General features: G+C 43.8%; 1 protein-coding gene across 15 annotated transcripts in view; it reads left to right on the forward strand.

Moving 5' to 3' along the window:
• The window catches only part of ank2a (ankyrin 2a, neuronal), a 42,793-nt gene that overhangs the window by 15,800 nt on the left and 10,155 nt on the right, over positions 1 to 16,838 (forward strand). For 7 of the 15 annotated variants that reach the window (XM_055508981.1, XM_055508983.1, XM_055508991.1 and 4 more), the window contains 22 exons: positions 19 to 117; positions 216 to 413; positions 531 to 629; positions 813 to 911; positions 1,006 to 1,104; positions 1,202 to 1,300; positions 1,410 to 1,482; positions 1,578 to 1,704; positions 1,795 to 1,873; positions 1,953 to 2,056; positions 2,355 to 2,390; positions 3,035 to 3,259; positions 3,356 to 3,454; positions 3,785 to 3,939; positions 4,085 to 4,296; positions 4,383 to 4,590; positions 4,699 to 4,795; positions 4,909 to 5,137; positions 5,332 to 5,457; positions 5,554 to 5,676; positions 5,769 to 5,801; positions 5,893 to 5,914. In XM_055508981.1, coding sequence (XP_055364956.1) covers positions 19 to 117; positions 216 to 413; positions 531 to 629; positions 813 to 911; positions 1,006 to 1,104; positions 1,202 to 1,300; positions 1,410 to 1,482; positions 1,578 to 1,704; positions 1,795 to 1,873; positions 1,953 to 2,056; positions 2,355 to 2,390; positions 3,035 to 3,259; positions 3,356 to 3,454; positions 3,785 to 3,939; positions 4,085 to 4,296; positions 4,383 to 4,590; positions 4,699 to 4,795; positions 4,909 to 5,137; positions 5,332 to 5,457; positions 5,554 to 5,676; positions 5,769 to 5,801; positions 5,893 to 5,914 — 2,641 coding nt within the window. Of the gene's footprint in view, positions 1 to 18; positions 118 to 215; positions 414 to 530; positions 630 to 812; positions 912 to 1,005; positions 1,105 to 1,201; positions 1,301 to 1,409; positions 1,483 to 1,577; positions 1,705 to 1,794; positions 1,874 to 1,952; positions 2,057 to 2,354; positions 2,391 to 3,034; positions 3,260 to 3,355; positions 3,455 to 3,784; positions 3,940 to 4,084; positions 4,297 to 4,382; positions 4,591 to 4,698; positions 4,796 to 4,908; positions 5,138 to 5,331; positions 5,458 to 5,553; positions 5,677 to 5,768; positions 5,802 to 5,892; positions 5,915 to 7,366; positions 16,427 to 16,838 lie in introns of those variants that run through there. The other 8 variants (XR_008694734.1, XM_055508976.1, XM_055508979.1 and 5 more) reach the window with 6 other exon arrangements.

The raw sequence follows: 16,838 nt of genomic DNA on the forward strand, positions 1-16,838 counted from the left end.
ATATTACTCATCTTCCAGAATGGCCTCACTCCTCTACACGTGGCGGCTCATTACGACAACCAGGAGGTGGCAATGCTGCTGCTGGACAAAGGGGCCTCACCTCACGCTACCGCAAAGGTCAGGTCAAGGACAGGTTTGAAGGAAGCACTGCAGACCCCCACGTGAAGCAGTCCGAGCCCAGTACTAACCGCCGGCTGCCTTTCCCCCTCGACCAGAACGGCTACACGCCTCTCCACATCGCAGCCAAGAAGAACCAGACGAACATCGCCCTGGCGCTGCTGCAGTACGAAGCCGAGACCAACGTCCTGACCAAGCAGGGAGTCAGCCCCCTGCACCTGGCAGCCCAGGAGGGCCACGCGGCCATGGCCAGCCTGCTGCTGGGCAGAGGCGCCCACGTCAACACCACCACCAAGGTCAGACCCCAACATTCAAGCGCTTTCAAGACCCTTTGCTTTGACGTTGAGTAGACGTCCCACGGTTACGGGTGTTCCGTACATGTTAAGAGCCGAGCTCTGTGCTTCACGTTACAGAATGGACTGACCCCTCTGCACCTCACAGCCCAGGAGGACAGAGTTAATGCGGCAGAGGTCCTGGCCAAACACGATGCCAACTTGGATCAGCAAACGAAGGTACACAACATGAGATGAATAATGCTCCTTTAAAAAGGTCAAACAAAAACAAGCTCTTTGTGTCTGCGACTATGTCTATGTCACGTGTTCACATCGTCCGTGGGCTTTGTATCGAAGGTGTTTGTATTGTCATATTGTTTTGGGGACTAAGTTCCTGTGTGTGTTCTGCTCTGTTCACATTAGCTTGGATATACGCCTTTGATCGTAGCTTGTCACTATGGAAATGCCAAGATGGTGAACTTCCTGTTGCAGCAAGGTGCCAATGTCAATGCAAAAACCAAGGTATGCTCTAAATGCTACATTTGAAACTGAATATTTACAATAAAGTCAGTTCTTTGTGTTTTCATCATGACAAAGCAAATTTTTTTTTATTCAGAATGGCTACACACCACTTCACCAGGCAGCACAACAAGGGAACACACACATAATCAATGTTTTGCTGCAACATGGAGCCAAGCCTAATGCTATGACAGTGGTAGGAAAGAAACATGTTTTCACTACCGTGGTAAATATAATACTATCTATAACATATATATTGGTGTGTTTCACTCAAACTCTGTCCTGCTGATTAGAACGGAAACACTGCTCTGTCCATCGCTAAACGACTGGGTTACATCTCGGTGGTGGACACGCTGAAAGTGGTCACTGAGGAGGTGGTGACCACAACAACGGTGAGCTCCATGTGCTATGCTGCGACGTCTGAGCCACGTCTGAACCGTGAAACACGCCTAACGTGTCTCTGTTTGACTCTTTGCCTGGTTTCGACGGACGCGGCCGCAGACGCTAACCGAGAAGCACAAGCTCAACGTCCCGGAGACCATGACAGAGATCCTCGACGTGTCTGATGAAGAGGGTGAGTTAAGCAGAAAATGAACCACTATTATATTATTTTTTCCCCCATGGTATCGGGACTAAATCTGTGAGGCTGCATCTCTTTTCCTACTGTAGGTGAGGACACCATGACAGGAGACGGTGGCGAGTATCTGAGAGCGGAGGACCTCAGGGAGCTCGGCGACGACTCTCTTCCCGGACACTACATGGACGGCTTCAGCTACATGAGCCACAACCTGGACAGGTGTGTGAACAGCCTCAAGTCTGACCACACGACAGGAAAGACACACACAAGCTCACAAAACTAACTCGTGCTCTGTTTTCCCCCCCACAGGACGCAACACACCCCCATCCACCAGAGCTTCCATCACAGGGAGGCAGTCCTCTTTGAAGAAGTGTTCACGAGCCACCAGGTGACAGCGGAGCCGATCACGGTTCCGGTTGGGATTCTGAAAAATGAAACTATTTACTTGAATGTTCGCTGTTCTCAAGGTGTCGGCGCTGGCGAGGGAGCACGACAAAGAGTCGTTCCGTCTGAGCTGGGGCGCCGAGCACCTCGACAACGTGGTGCTGTCATCCAGTCTGCTGCACTCTGGGTATACACACGGTCACACAACACAGGCCAACTGTTTCTGGTTGCAAACGTGAGCTAAACACGTGGATTTACTTTATGTATCAGGAGCGTATGAGTCACTGTTGTATCAGTTTTAATCATTATTTTTACACTTCACGTTTATTTTCTATTCTCATTTCTTGCTTTGTTTCCGCTGCTGTGTCTCTCTCTGCTCGGGTTCTTCTCACTTATTCTTTATTCTCGACCTCTCTTTGTGCACTCTTGCCTCTTGGTTGTGTTTGTGATTGTGTGTTTGTTGTGTTGTTGTGTTCTGCTTCTAGTCGTTCCTCTCCGTGCCTAGACCATGACAACAGCAGGTGATTTTCTTTATTTTGACTACTCCCTCTCTCTTTCCTCTCCTCTCTACTTTGCTTTTTCCCTGTCTACTATTAAACAACACTCTCATTACGCATCATTTCTGTCTGCATGATTTCATAAAGCATGACTTCTTTCAGAATGTCTTGATGTTCCAGTGTTTAGTGTTTTAAATGCCTGAAAATCAAATGAGTCAAACATTATATTGTTTGTTTGTTTTATATAAGATAATATTATTTTTTAAGTTATAGCTTGTAGCATCTGATGCTTTTATTATACTAAATAATGTATTCTAGACTTGCACTCAGAAATGAGGTATTACAGGCTTACTACTGGTTGGCTTGGGTTAACCTGTTAGCGTTTTAGCATTGCTTGCTGTGGACGTCTACAGTAATATCTCAGTCATTATATCACACTGTACCAGTTTGCTTCTTGAGATGTGACAGCTGTCGCTTGTTTGTCTTGAAGCTGTTGATTTACAACAAAGAAGAGAATGTCTGTTTAGACCCGCTCTTGTATCAGTTATGCCACAACTCACTGATGTCATACTGTACAAGGGGCTTGTACAGTATGGTTTGCTTCATTCGCATGGGAACCTCTAGCCGGACTCTAACAGCCAGCTGTGCTGCTGGGCGCTTCTCTTTAGCTTCTTGGTCAGCTTCATGGTGGACGCGCGGGGCGGAGCCATGCGCGGCTGCCGCCACAACGGCCTGCGGATCATCGTGCCGCCGCGGAAGTGCTCTGCGCCCACGCGAGTGACGTGCAGGCTGGTGAAGAGGCACCGCCTGGCCTCCATGCCGCCCATGGTGGAGGGCGAGGGTCTGGCCGGCCGCATCATAGAAGTGGGACCCAGTGGAGCTCAGTTCCTGGGGTGAGCGTGTGTGCTGTTTGTCTACGTGGGCGTGTCTGTGTGTTGATGCTGTGTTCATGCCTCTTCTTCGCTCTCCCTCTGCTGCGTATGGATCAGTAAGCTCCACCTGCCCACAGCTCCGCCCCCTCTCAATGAGGGCGAGAGCCTGGTCAGTCGCATCCTGCAGCTGGGGCCTCCGGGAACCAAGTTCCTCGGGTACTGGAAGCCTGGTCACATGCGCACATACACTGCACTCTTGTGTTTTTAAGTCGTTGTTACCTTTGTTTGTTGATATCTTCATGTTTATTTCTTGTTGGATTCTGTTCCTAATGTGGAATGAATAGTATTTTTATTTATTTAATATATTTCATTTGGCATGAAATGCATCTGATATAGAGCCTAAAATTGAGTTATGCATCATTTCATCTGTATTTTTTTAGCCACGCACAACTTGACCTAACGCCATTATCTTTGTCTATCTTTGCCAAACTGTTACTGCCGACATACTTTCGTTTGTATATAACTTGGGTTTGCCTCCTGTTACAGGCCGGTGATTGTGGAAATTCCCCACTTTGCAGCTCTACGTGGCACCGAGAGAGAGTTAGTGATCCTGAGGAGTGAGACGGGGGAAAACTGGAAGGAACACCACTGTGACTTCACTGAGGAGGAACTGAACCAGATACTGAACGGCATGGATGAAAGTAAAGGGTCCTAACTAGACCTTGTTGGCAAAGACATTATTAATCAGATCAGGTCACATTCGACAGAGACATTTGTTGGCTTAACAATAGGAACCTTCATTCCTAAAGACTTTAAACTCTTACTGAGTGTTTCTGATCTTCACAGAACTCGATTCTCCTGAGGAGCTTGAGAAGAAAAGAATTTGTCGCATCATCACCCGAGACTTCCCACAGTATTTTGCAGTGGTGTCACGGATAAAGCAAGATAGTCATTTGATTGGACCAGAGGGCGGAGTCCTTAGTAGCACAATCGTTCCTCAAGTCCAGGCTGTTTTCCCTGAAGGAGCGCTCACCAAGAAAATCAGGGTTGGGCTGCAGGTACATGCTGTTCATTCCATACAAACATGCATCCGAGAAAATTCTACCTTTTAAAGAAATTTTAACTATCGCCATCTATATTTTAGGCTCAGCCTATTGACGCTGATGTGGTGAGAAAGATTCTCGGTAATAAAGCCACATTCAGCTCAATTGTCACGTTGGAGCCCAGAAGGAGGAAGTTCCACAAACCAATCACCATGACAATCCCTATTCCCAAGAGCTCCAACAGTGACGGGCCCAACGCAGTGTACAGTGGAGAGACGCCCACCTTACGTTTGCTTTGCAGCATTACAGGTATGCGTTGGTAGGTTCATCACGAACCAGAACAAAAGCCAGATCCTGTCAGAACCACTTTTCTTTCGAAGGGACAGTTATTTAAAGCATCCTGGGTCTATGTTTCAGGTGGAACCACTCCTGCCCAGTGGGAGGACATTACTGGTTCCACACCTCTCACTTTTGTCAACCAGTGTGTTTCCTTCACCACAAATGTGTCAGCAAGGTGAGTGCATCCTACATGTCTATGTTAAATGTTTAGTCAAGTGTCTTTAAGCTTTATTTAATTTATTTCACATGATCAGTTACTGACCAAGAGGCTCTACTGTATATTCCCAGATTCTGGCTGATTGACTGCAGACAGACTCAAGAGTCCGTTAGCTTTGGCTCTCTGCTGTACAGAGAAATCATCTGCGTTCCATACATGGCCAAGTTTGTCATATTTGCCAAGACACTGGATCCCATCGAGGCTCGCCTGCGCTGCTTCTGCATGACAGACGACAAGATGGACAAAACCCTGGAGCAGCAGGAGAACTTCACTGAAGTCGCCCGCAGCCGGGATGTCGAGGTGCAGGATTAATCCTACAATAGCCTGTAGCCACATGGCCTAGTGTACAGTAGATGTACAGGGGATATTAAAAAAGAGGGCACGCCATAAACTAAATGAAGGGTTAAGGAGCAGTCATGCCCAGCTGGCTATGATTAAAATAGCATGTGTGAATAACACTGTTTTGACTGAACAACCTGCATATCCACACACAGGTGCTGGAGGGAAAACCTATATTTGTTGATTGCTTTGGAAACCTGGTGCCTCTCACCAAGAGTGGCCAACACCATGTGTTTAGCTTCTTTGCTTTTAAGGAGAACAGACTGGCTCTCTTCATCAAAGTAAGACAAATATCTGAGAATTTGGCACACTGTATAGTTGTGAGTTCGGCACACTGTGTAGTTAGCGGTTTCAACTGTTGTTCCATCGGTGAACAGATCAGAGACACAGCACAGGAGCCATGCGGTCGACTGTCCTTCACGAAGGAGCCACGGACGTATCGCAGTCTTAACCACAACGCCATCTGCAACCTGAACATCACGCTCCCTGCGTACTCAAAGGTTAGCGCCACTAGAAACCTATTCCTATTCATACAATCATTGTAATGTACCTTTAGTGGCAGGAAATTTATTGTTTGTATTTTTCTGTTTAGGATTCAGATTCAGACCAAGACGCGGATGATGAGGTAAATAATATTGACTTCATGACTTCATGTCCAGGAATGAAAGAATGAACTGGATCAACTAACGATGCCCTTTTTGATTGTTTTTAAACAGAGTGAAAAGAGTGACAAAAAATGTAAGTGAATCTTAATGTATATTTATTTTTTGTTTCCTATTTATTCAGAAAGATTTACAAACAGAAAAAATTATCATCACATATATTTACGGACAGACACATCTTCAGTGCTCAGTGTTAGTTGCAGTATGTATGCAAATATATGCCTTGTAGTTGTAAGTATGTAATATTACTTAATTTAAGACTTAATTTGATATAAAACCTGAACAAACATGCACAGACCGATGAATTTTATGTACCAGTTGGTTCAACCCCGCTCTGCTACTGCTCTACTAACTCCTAACATGTTTGTATCTGGCATTGGTGCTATGGCTGATGACCTTTGTTCCTCTCACTCCCTTCATCCTATTTTTTTAATTGCCATGACCCTTCTTTAATGAATAATTTTTACACATAATACTTTTATCATATCAAATCATAATTACTTTCATTTTCAAGATATCCAAGGTATAATACCTTGAAAATAATAGTTTACTATTCTAATGTTGTTTATTTTTGCATTATGTAGACTTTTTCAAATCAAATTTATTTTAATTTTGTATTTATTTATTTTATTACATTATTTACATCTTTTATTTTCTTCATTGCAGCTATTCACATACATTTACTATACTACATAACATTTCAATTCAATTTAATTCAATTCAGAACACGGCTAAATATAGTGTATAAAATTACATATGAAGTATTTTTTTCAAAATTTACCATTTAATCAAAACATTTTTAACCAATTAGTCACAATTTGATTATTTATTATTCGTTGGTTTTTCTAGTCTTAAAACTTTAATTTGTAGGCAGACACGAGTCATCGTGTCTGACAATCTTAAGAATCTTGAGTTTGGTCTATATATTTGTTTGGTCTTAGTTTGGTCTTATATTTTTCTGTCCCTTTGTTCCATATGTTTTTATTCCATTTGTTCGTATAAGCTGTGTTACAGTGAGTCTATAAATGGGTCACACTAGATAAATATTCACTCTTGTTTTGTTACGTCCTCCTCCTGGCTTTGCTTGTGCTGTTGCTGTTCTCCTCCCCTCCGAACACTTCTGGATCTCTTGGTCATCTTCTTTTTGATCTTTTTTTACAAGTCCTCTTTATCTCTGTCCTATCGGTCTTCTACATAATCTAAACTGAAGATGGATTTTTATTGGCATTGTCTTGATCACAGTTTTCTGATGTCTCTCTTCCCCACTTCATTTGTCCCTGTGTTCTTTACCCTTTTTGGTTGTAAAATATTTTAACTGAAGATGATGAATCTGAATCGACTGAGACATTCTCTCTGAGAACTAACCAACCTCTTGACCCTGCAACACTTGCGAGTCCGGACCTGCTCTCAGATATGTCAGATGTCAAGATGTCTGCCATTCTGACTGTAGAGCACATGTATGAGGAGCGAGCTGAACCTGAAAAGGCACACTTTATTATAGCAGAGCAGTTCAAAGACAGGCTGGAAAAGGGTGGAGAGTCTCAGGCAGATAGGCTAATCAGCAGCAGACAGGAAAGACAACAAGGGGATAGTAAAAAATGGGGCTCATTCAATGAGGCTGAAATCAGGAATTTCCAAGTGGAAGAATCAGTCATGCAAGAGATCTGCATTGGTAGAAAGTCTTCAATTACATCCAGCACAAAACCCGGAGATGTTACAAGCATGGTCTCTCACCTCAGTATGGACATTGAAGATTATCTTGAACACAGGCCTCTAGCGATGAGTGCTTCTCTAGATGACCTCGTCAAAGATGAATGTGAACAGGTTGTTGTAAAGCGTGATGGCAAACGACATCCCCCAAATATCAAGAAGCCAATTAGGAAAAAAATCCGAGACAGGGAGCGATCCGGGTGTAGTAGCTCTGAGGAAGAACTGGAAAGGATGGGCTCTCAGGAGTCTTTAGATGGCGACAGCATTCTTAAGGAGAATGGCCTCATCCCCATCGCAGTTATGGATCCTCCAGCTTCTCCTCTAGTGGTTGAGACACCTATAGGATCTATAAAAGACAGGGTGAAAGCTCTACAGAATAAAGTTGAAGACGAGGACGTGCAAAGAAATACTCAAGTTCCAAAATATGATGCAAAATCCTCTGTCCCCACAAGGACTGTGGAAGGAGACATGCCAGAACTTCCCAAAGTTCCAAAGTCTCCCAAGTCTCCCAGATCCCAGACAGAAAGGTTGGAGGAGACAATGTCTGTTAGGGAGCTGATGCAAGCATTCGAGAGAGGAAAAGATCCTTCCAAAACTAAATCTGGCCTTTTTGAACACCAAGCAATGTCCTCTTATATTTCAAGATCATTACCTGAATCGGCACATTCAGAGGAAATACAGATGCCAGAACAAAGTCCTCAGCAGGAAACCAAATCCCAAATTGAATCTCAGAGATCGTTGGTTTTTCAAACTGACAGTGATGTTAAGACAAATGTTAAAACAGAGAATCACATGGTAACATTAAAGAAGGACAGCCCTGACAAGCCACAGTTCATTTCACACAGTGTTGGCTCTGGAAAGACAGTCAAATTTGCTGATGCAGTTCAGGTCGATGAAAGAGAAGTCAGCCCACGAGGAGAAGCACCAGAGTTGGTGGAGAAAGAGTCTATGTCTGTGAAAGAGCTGATGAAAACATTTGAAACTGGACAGGGTCCCTCAGAAACTAGAGCTTCACACATTTCAACATCAGAAAAGATGCTGTCAACTGAACAAAGGTCTACTCATGGGCCAAAATTACAGAAACAGATTCAGAATTTCACAATCTCCCATCACGAATATGAAGAAGAGATCTCGAATGAAACAGGCTCTAAGAATCAAGCAGTAGGTTTTATCAAAGATAATTCTGAGGAATCACAGTTAATGTCAGACAGTGCTCATACTGAAAAGAGAACAATATGCGATGATGGAGACAAACCAGAGCTTTCATCAAAGGAGAGCAAGTCTGTGAAGGAGCTGTTGAGAACATTTACGACTGAGCAGGATGCCTCAGACAAGGGATTTCAACGCAAAAGCAGTGCGCCTTCTGTTTCGACATTGAAACTTCAGAATAATCAGACCGAGAAATCACAGTCAACTGAACAGAGTCAAACACAGCAATCAAAATTACAAACTGAAAATCTCAGTTTCCACGAACAAAGCACTGTCAAGATCTGTGATGAGACAGAATCAGCTGGTCAACAAGTGAGCCTGATAAGACACAGATCAGACAAATCTGTGTTAATTACGGATGGCAGTCACACTGGAAAGACGGTAAAATTTGCTGACACAGTTCACTGTGACGACGGAAGGGTTAGTCCACAGAGAGAAGCACCTGGGTTCTCAGGTAAAGATACCTTGAGTGTGAAGGAGCTGATGAAAACATTCCAAAATAAACAAGAAGGGATACAGCCGAGTGAGAGAGATTCTACACATGAGCAGAACTTTACAGGTTCCCACCAACCAGGAGGTGTAGAAGTGATACAGACTGAGCAGAGCAGCACCGACATATGTAGAACACTGGATATAGAGGGTCATACGTTACAATTAACTAGAGATAACTCTGAGGAGTTACAGCTTGTTTCAGATATTCCTTGTTTGAGAGATATAGTAAATGTTTCTGATTCTGAAAGTAAATTTGAAGATGGTAGTATTATTACTGAGAGAAAGGAGTCATCGGGAAGGAGCACACCCAGGATACACATAGAAGAACCAGTCATAGGTTTTACTGGGGGTTTGTCTAATGACATCAGCCCTGATCGAAGACCCTCGGAGGACTTCAGTGCTGACATAAAAGCAGAGCTGGAAGACAGTCCAGAGTACCAGCTGTTTAAACGGACTTCAGCAGAAGTAGACGTGAGCTATCGGATGGAGTCACCTGACGAGGACACCTTGGAGGATGATTCAGATACAAATCCAGCATCCATCTCCAGTCCCTGTCTTAGTTATTTTGGGAAACACGCCACTGAGAATCAAGCAAAGTATTATGATCTAAGCCCAGAGAGTCCAAAGCATGAAGGGCTGGAGACTAGTGTTTATATTAGCAGCTCGTATCCCATTCCTAGAGAGAGTGCGAGTTATGATGAAGACACGCAGTTCTATCAAATGACTGATGAAATGTCCATTTACTCTGCTAACAGAGAAGAAATGGATTCAAGGACAGAAAAGAAACACCAAGATGCAATCAAGCAACTCTCTACACAAACTGAAAGTGGAATCCAGGAGCAACAAATTCACATCCACGCGGAGAAAAACATATACAGCCATGCAGCCACAGCAGTAAAAGATATGTCAGGAATGCTCACCCTACTCAACAGGGACCTGGAGCAGGATCTACAAGCTATGCCTGTTGGAAGACGGACACCGGATGTAGATATGGTTAAAGAGACATTTGAACAAATTGTTTTAACAAAAGACAAGGAAGAAGAAACGCTCACATTTGGTGAAAACAAAACAGCAATGGGTGGAGCAACACAGAGAGGTGATTCAGTAGAAGAACATTCAATAACAAAGGCAGATGAAGAATCACGGAGTGATTCTGAGGAACCTGAAACACCTATTTCATCAGGGTTGATCTCAGCCATGAGCGATCGGCCTAAAACACCCGGTGCTAAAATTCAACGAGCAATTATGCAGGAAAATGTAGATGTGGTCCAAGACACCTTGACTGAAGGACTTCCAAAGCAGCCATACACAACAATGAAGGACATGGTGTCACTGCCTGACAGTGACCTGGACAAGTGTCCTAAAGGCCAGCAAGAGTCTCTAGAGGAGAACACCCAAAAACCTTCTGGTGATGAGCAGGAAATTACAGTGTTTGAAAAGTCACAAGATATGAAGAATGAGCTACATAAAGAGACACATGAGCAGATACAGACAGATGTGTCCGATATCAGAGATGTGACACCAGGTCATGAACTGGTGACACCATTTAGTAAAGTCCATGTGGAGAAAATGTCTCATCACCTGGAGTTCCCAACTGAGAAGAACACATTGTCACTGCTAAGTAATGACTTAGATCAACATCTAGAGAAAAGAACAGTGACAGTACATCACCAGGGAGAAGATCTAGTCCATGAAAGCTGCAAACAGATCATACTGACAGGTAGTGATGAGGAGGATGTGACAGATGATGAAACGCATGAACAGATGCAGACAGATGTTACTGAGGCCCTAAAACCAACAGGTTCTGCATTGGAGACTCATTCCCTTGAATCTCACATTGACAGAGGAGCACATCAACTATCTACTCCTGAGAAGAACATGTCAGGCGTGTCATCACTGCTAAGCAGTGACTTGGATCAACAACTTCAAGAGAAGTCAGGGGCAGCGCAGCAGGATAAAGAGGAGGATCTGGTCTATGAGAGCTGCAAACAGATAATACTGACAGATGGTGATGAGGAGGATACAACAGAGGGTGAAACAACTGAACAGATGCAGACAGATGTGGTGGAAGTCAAGGAACTGACACCAAAATCTGAATTGGAGACACCATTCAAAGAAGTTTGCATTGAGAGAAAAACACATCACCAGGAGTTTTCTACTGAGAAGGACATGTCGGGCATGTTGTCTCTGCTAAGTAGTGACTTGGACCAAGATCTTGAAAAGTCAATGCCAATACAACAGTCACCAGAAAAGGCTTTAATCCGCGAGAGCTGCAGACAAACTATACTGACAGGTAGTGATGTAGAGGATACAACAGAGGGTGAAGGACATGGCCAAATACAGACAGATGTGGTTGGTGAACTGACACCAAGTTCTGTATTGGAGACACCATTCAGTGAAGTTCACACTGAGAGAAAGTCCCATCTCCTGGAGTCAACAACTGAGAAGGACATGTCAGGCATGTTGACACTATTAAGTGCTGACTTAGAGCAACACCTAGAGGAAAGAACAGTGACAATACATCACCAGGCAGAAGAAGGTCTGGTCCACGAGAGCTGCCAACAGTTCATAATGACAGGTGGTGATAAGGAGGATACAACAGAGGGTGAAACACATGAACAGATGCAAACCGATGTGGTGGAAACAGAAGTCAAGAAACCAACTCCAAAATCTGAATTGGAGAGACCATTCAAAGAAGTTTGCATTGAGAGAAGAACACATCACCGAGAGTTTTCTACTGAGAAGGACATGTCAGGCATGTTGTCTCTGCTAAGTAGTGACTTGGATCAACATCTTGAAAAGTCAATGCCAATACAACAGTCACCAGAAAAGGCTTTAATCCACGAGAGTCGCAGACAAACTGCAGATGATCAAATACAAACAATTGTGGTTGATGAACTGACACCACTTTCTGTATTGGAGACACCATTCCGTAAAATTCACATTGAGAGAAAATCTCATCACCTGGAGTCAACAACTGAGAGTAACGTGTCAGGCATGTTGCCACTGGTAAGTACTGAATTAGATCAACACCTAGAGGAAAGAACAGTGACAATACACCACCAGGCAGAAGAAGATCTGGTCCATGACAGCTGCAAACAGTTCATAATGACAGATAGTGAAGAGGAGGATGTGACAGACGGTGAAACAGATGAAAGAAAACAGACAAACATTAGTGAAGCCCCCAAACCAGTGGATTATGCATTGGAGACTCAATTCCATGAGGTTCAAATTGACAGATCAAAACATTACCAGCAATCTACAACTGAGAAGAACATGTCAGGTATGTTGTTACTGTTAGGTACAGACTTAGATCAACATTTAAAGGAAACATCATTGGCAGCTCAGCAGGATGAAGAAGAACATGTAGTCCATGAGAGCTGCAAACAGATTAGACTGCCTGGTAGGGATGAGGAGAATATGACAGATGTTGGAGCATGTGAACAGATGCAGACAGATGTTGGTGAAAAAATTATGCAAAGTGCTAAATTGGAGACACCATTTGATGAGGTTCACATTGAGAGAAAGTCTTATCACCAGGAGTCAGCAAATGAGAAGAATAAGTCAGGCATGTTGTCACTGCTAAGTAATGACTTAGATCAACATCTAGAGGAAAGAACAGTGTCATTACATCACCAGGCAGAAGATCTAGTCCATGAAAGCTGCAAACAGATTATACTGAGATGTAGTGATGAGGAGGATGTGACAGATGATGAAACGCATGAACAGCTGCAGACAAATGTTACAGTGTTTGAAAAGTCACAAGTAGGAGCTGGTACAGATATGAAAGACGAGATGCATAGAGAGACACATGAGCAGATACAGACACATGTGTCTGAAGTCAAAGACGTGACACCAGGTCATGAACTGGCGACACTATTTAGTGAAGTTCACATTGAGAGAATGTCTCATCACCTGGAGTCCCCAACTGAGAAGAACACATTGTCACTGCTAAGTAATGACTTAGATCAACATCTGGAGGAAAGAACAGTAACAGTACATCACCAGGGAGAAGATCTACTCCATGAAAGCTGCAAACAGATCATACTGACAGGTAGTGATGAGGAGGATGTGACAGATGATGAAACACATGTACAGATGCAGACAGATGTTACTGAGGCCCTAAAACCAACAGGTTCTGCATTGGAAACTCCTTTTCATGAAGTTCACATTGACAGAGGAGCACATCAACTATCTACTCCTGAGAAGAACATGTCAGGCATGTCATCACTGCTAAGTAGTGACTTGGATCAACATCTTCAAGAGAAGTCAGGGGCAACGCAGCAGGATAAAGAGGAGGATCTGGTCTATGAGAGCTGCACACAGATAATACTGACAGGTGGTGATGAGGAGGATACAACAGAGGGTGAAACAACTGAACAGATGCAGACAGATGTGGTGGAAGTCAAGGAACTGACACCAAAATCTGAATTGGAGACACCATTCAAAGAAGTTTGCATTGAAAGAAGAACACATCACCAGGTGTTTTCTACTGAGAAGGACATGTCAGGCATGTTGTCTCTGCTAAGTAGTGACTTGGATCAACATCTTGAAAAGTCAATGCCAATACAACAGTCACCAGAAAAGGCTTTAATCCATGAGAGCTGCAGACAAACTATACTGACAGGTAGTGATGTAGAGGATACAACAGAGGGTGAAGGACATGGTCAAATACAGACAGATGTGGTTGGTGAACCGACACCAAGTTCTGTATTGGAGACACTATTCAGTGAAGTTCACACTGAGAGAAAGTCCCATCACCTGGAGTCAAGAACTGAGAAGGACATATCAGGCATGTTGACACTATTAAGTACTGACTTAGATCAATATTTAAAGCAAAGGCCTGTGCAGATACGTTGCTACTCTGAAGAGGAGCCAGTCCATGAGAATTGCAGTCAAATTATACTAACAGAAGACACTAAAAGGGAAAGTCCTTCATTCTGTCTTGAAGTTACAAACTGGGGAAGCGAGCAACAACCTTTAGAAGGAGAGCAGATTCGTTCCCATGAAGGTGAACATTGGAAGGGTTTACCCTATGAGGAGAGTGAGACTGAGTCCTCACAAGGTCCCTTGGCCCATGACTCTGATGTCGTAGCTGGGGCTCATTCCTATGTTGAACCAAATACATTTTTGCAACAACCAAATACCTTTTCACACACACAACGTCCAGCGGAGTTAGAAAACCTACACACTGCGCTTCCCGATGATCCAGATAAAGAGCCGTGTCACAGAGACTCACTAGAGACAAGTCCCATCATGGAGGATGCGTCCTCTAAGAAATCTCCTGATTCAATTGAGTCAAGTCCGACCAGAGAGTCCCCCTGTCCAGACTCCCTCGAAGGAAGTCCTACTGAAACCAAAGCTTACGAATTTACAACGGTCAGTAAAACAGCTGTGTATGAGGATTATGCCTCACAGCTTAAAGCATGCGTTGGTCTTGACGAAAATCTTTGGGTGGATGAGAGTAATCATGGAGAAAGCAACAGGGATTTGGTCCAAATGGAAAGCGAACTGGAGGTGGACACATTTTTCACCTTAGCACAGAGAGTAACAGGTGGCAGCATGTGCTCCGATCCCAGCATATTCAATAGTGAGAATCCTCACATGCTCATAAGACAAGACTCGCTTGACGAAGATGATGGTGACAACCTTCCTGAAAAATTCACCCCAGAGGAGGAAATGTTTATAATGGCTGCAAAGATCAAAACGTTTGAAGAGATGGAACAAGAGGCTAAAGGAGCTCACTCAATGAATGTTAATGATAGGCAAAGATCATCATGTATAACCACATCTTCCAAAGAGGCTGTTGATTCCAAAAGCGATGAGCCTCAGAGAGAAACTGAAATACACAAAGACACATGTGACAATCATTTCTCCAGTTATGTGACAGATGGTCACCGCATTGATGATGACGAAGAAGTTGCATCACCAATAACAGGTGGCTCAGTTACCGTCAGCAGACCTACGGCTGCAGAAGCTACAGGAGAACTGTATGTTATTCCTCTTCCTCCTCAAGGTGAGGAGGAAGAGCACATGAATCTGTATCTTCCAGAGAGTAAAACATCAGATACGAAACTTGATCAGACTCCGAGTGATGAAAGGACCCCTGATCCGTTTCAGTTTCAAGAGGGGAAGCTGTTTGAAATGACCAGAGGAGGAGCCATTGATATGACGAGAAGCTTTGACGAAGAAGGGCAAGGATATGCATTCTTTCACATTGGGGAACGTCCCCTTGTTGAAAATGTGCCTGAGGACATGGGGGACAAATTGAAGTCTTTTGAGAGTAGTAACACAACCCTTGAAGCCCTTGACACATCGTCTTTGACTCACACAACTGCCGATACGTCTTTAAGTGAAAATGCAGAGAGTGAAAACTTTTCCACAGTTGGTCTTTGCAGTCCTGTAGGAAGCCTAACTACTGTTCAAAGTGGGTCTGAACACTTTGAAATCCCTGGTCTGGATTATCTAAACACTACCATAGCAGACCTTCAGTCAGACATATCCACAGTTGGCCATTTAGTGCACCCAGAACAGACCCACGACTCCTCAGACTCTTCTGAGGAGGAGGAGGAGGAGGAGGAAGATGACCAGTGCTCAGTAATAGAGATTACATTACGCAAGGACTCAAAGCCACCTTTAGTCAAACCAGGCAGCACAAAACAGGTTTGCCAGTCCGAACTGGAATTATCCACGGAAGAGTCACGCATGACTGAGCTTGATCAGGTTCAAAGGAAAACACAAGGCCTCTCAACCAGGACTAGATCTGAGGCAGATAGCGACACAAGTAAAGCGCCAAGTAAGAACGGCAGGAGTTATTCTGACAGTAGTCAGTCCAAACCTTCCCCCTCAGATCTTCCAGTCATGATTCCACAGAAACCTGTAGCTCAGGTTGCCCCCTGTTCCCCCCAAGTGAGAGACATCAGATTGTCCAAGACAACTGAAACATCTTCTTTGGACACTGATGACGTAAGCAGCGCTAGTCACAAGAGTCCAGATTCAGTTATATTCACATATGACGTCCCAGCCTCACACAGCTCAGATTCTGATGGCAATCCAATGCCAGCTGTGTCATCATCCTCTGCCACAGAGGATGTATTTGAATCCAGGCCTGTCTGGGATGACACGGTTGAAACTCAAGTGCAGAGAATCACCGACCAAACTCCAGAATGTACGTCAGGTATGAGCAGACCAACATGGGCTTTTGCTTTCCTATATCCTCTCCTCAGCATCAAGGTCTCTTTTCTTCTTAAGAAAATGGCCGTTAGTGAGTTTGTGCTGTGAATTGTCCTGTTCCTTGTTGTGTGTAGTTAGTGTGTAGTTAGGGTGTGTGCGTGTGTGTGTTTGTGTGTGTCTGTGTCCTGTGATCATTTGCATGTCGTTCAGGCCTATCTGGGTTTTTATGTATAAACAATCTCAAGATTGAATGACATTTTTTACAGATGTACAAACATTAATAACTTTGATGCAGACTGTCACAAGTGCCTTGTTATGACTAAATGTACAACTAATATTACTAATCACGCATTACTAATATTAGCATGTGCCTTGCTTAACCAGCACATTAATGTCCAGGGAATAAAACCAAACGA

The sequence above is a fragment of the Betta splendens genome, chromosome 1 (assembly GCF_900634795.4).
Source record: "Betta splendens chromosome 1, fBetSpl5.4, whole genome shotgun sequence".
Lineage (NCBI taxonomy): Eukaryota > Metazoa > Chordata > Actinopteri > Anabantiformes > Osphronemidae > Betta > Betta splendens.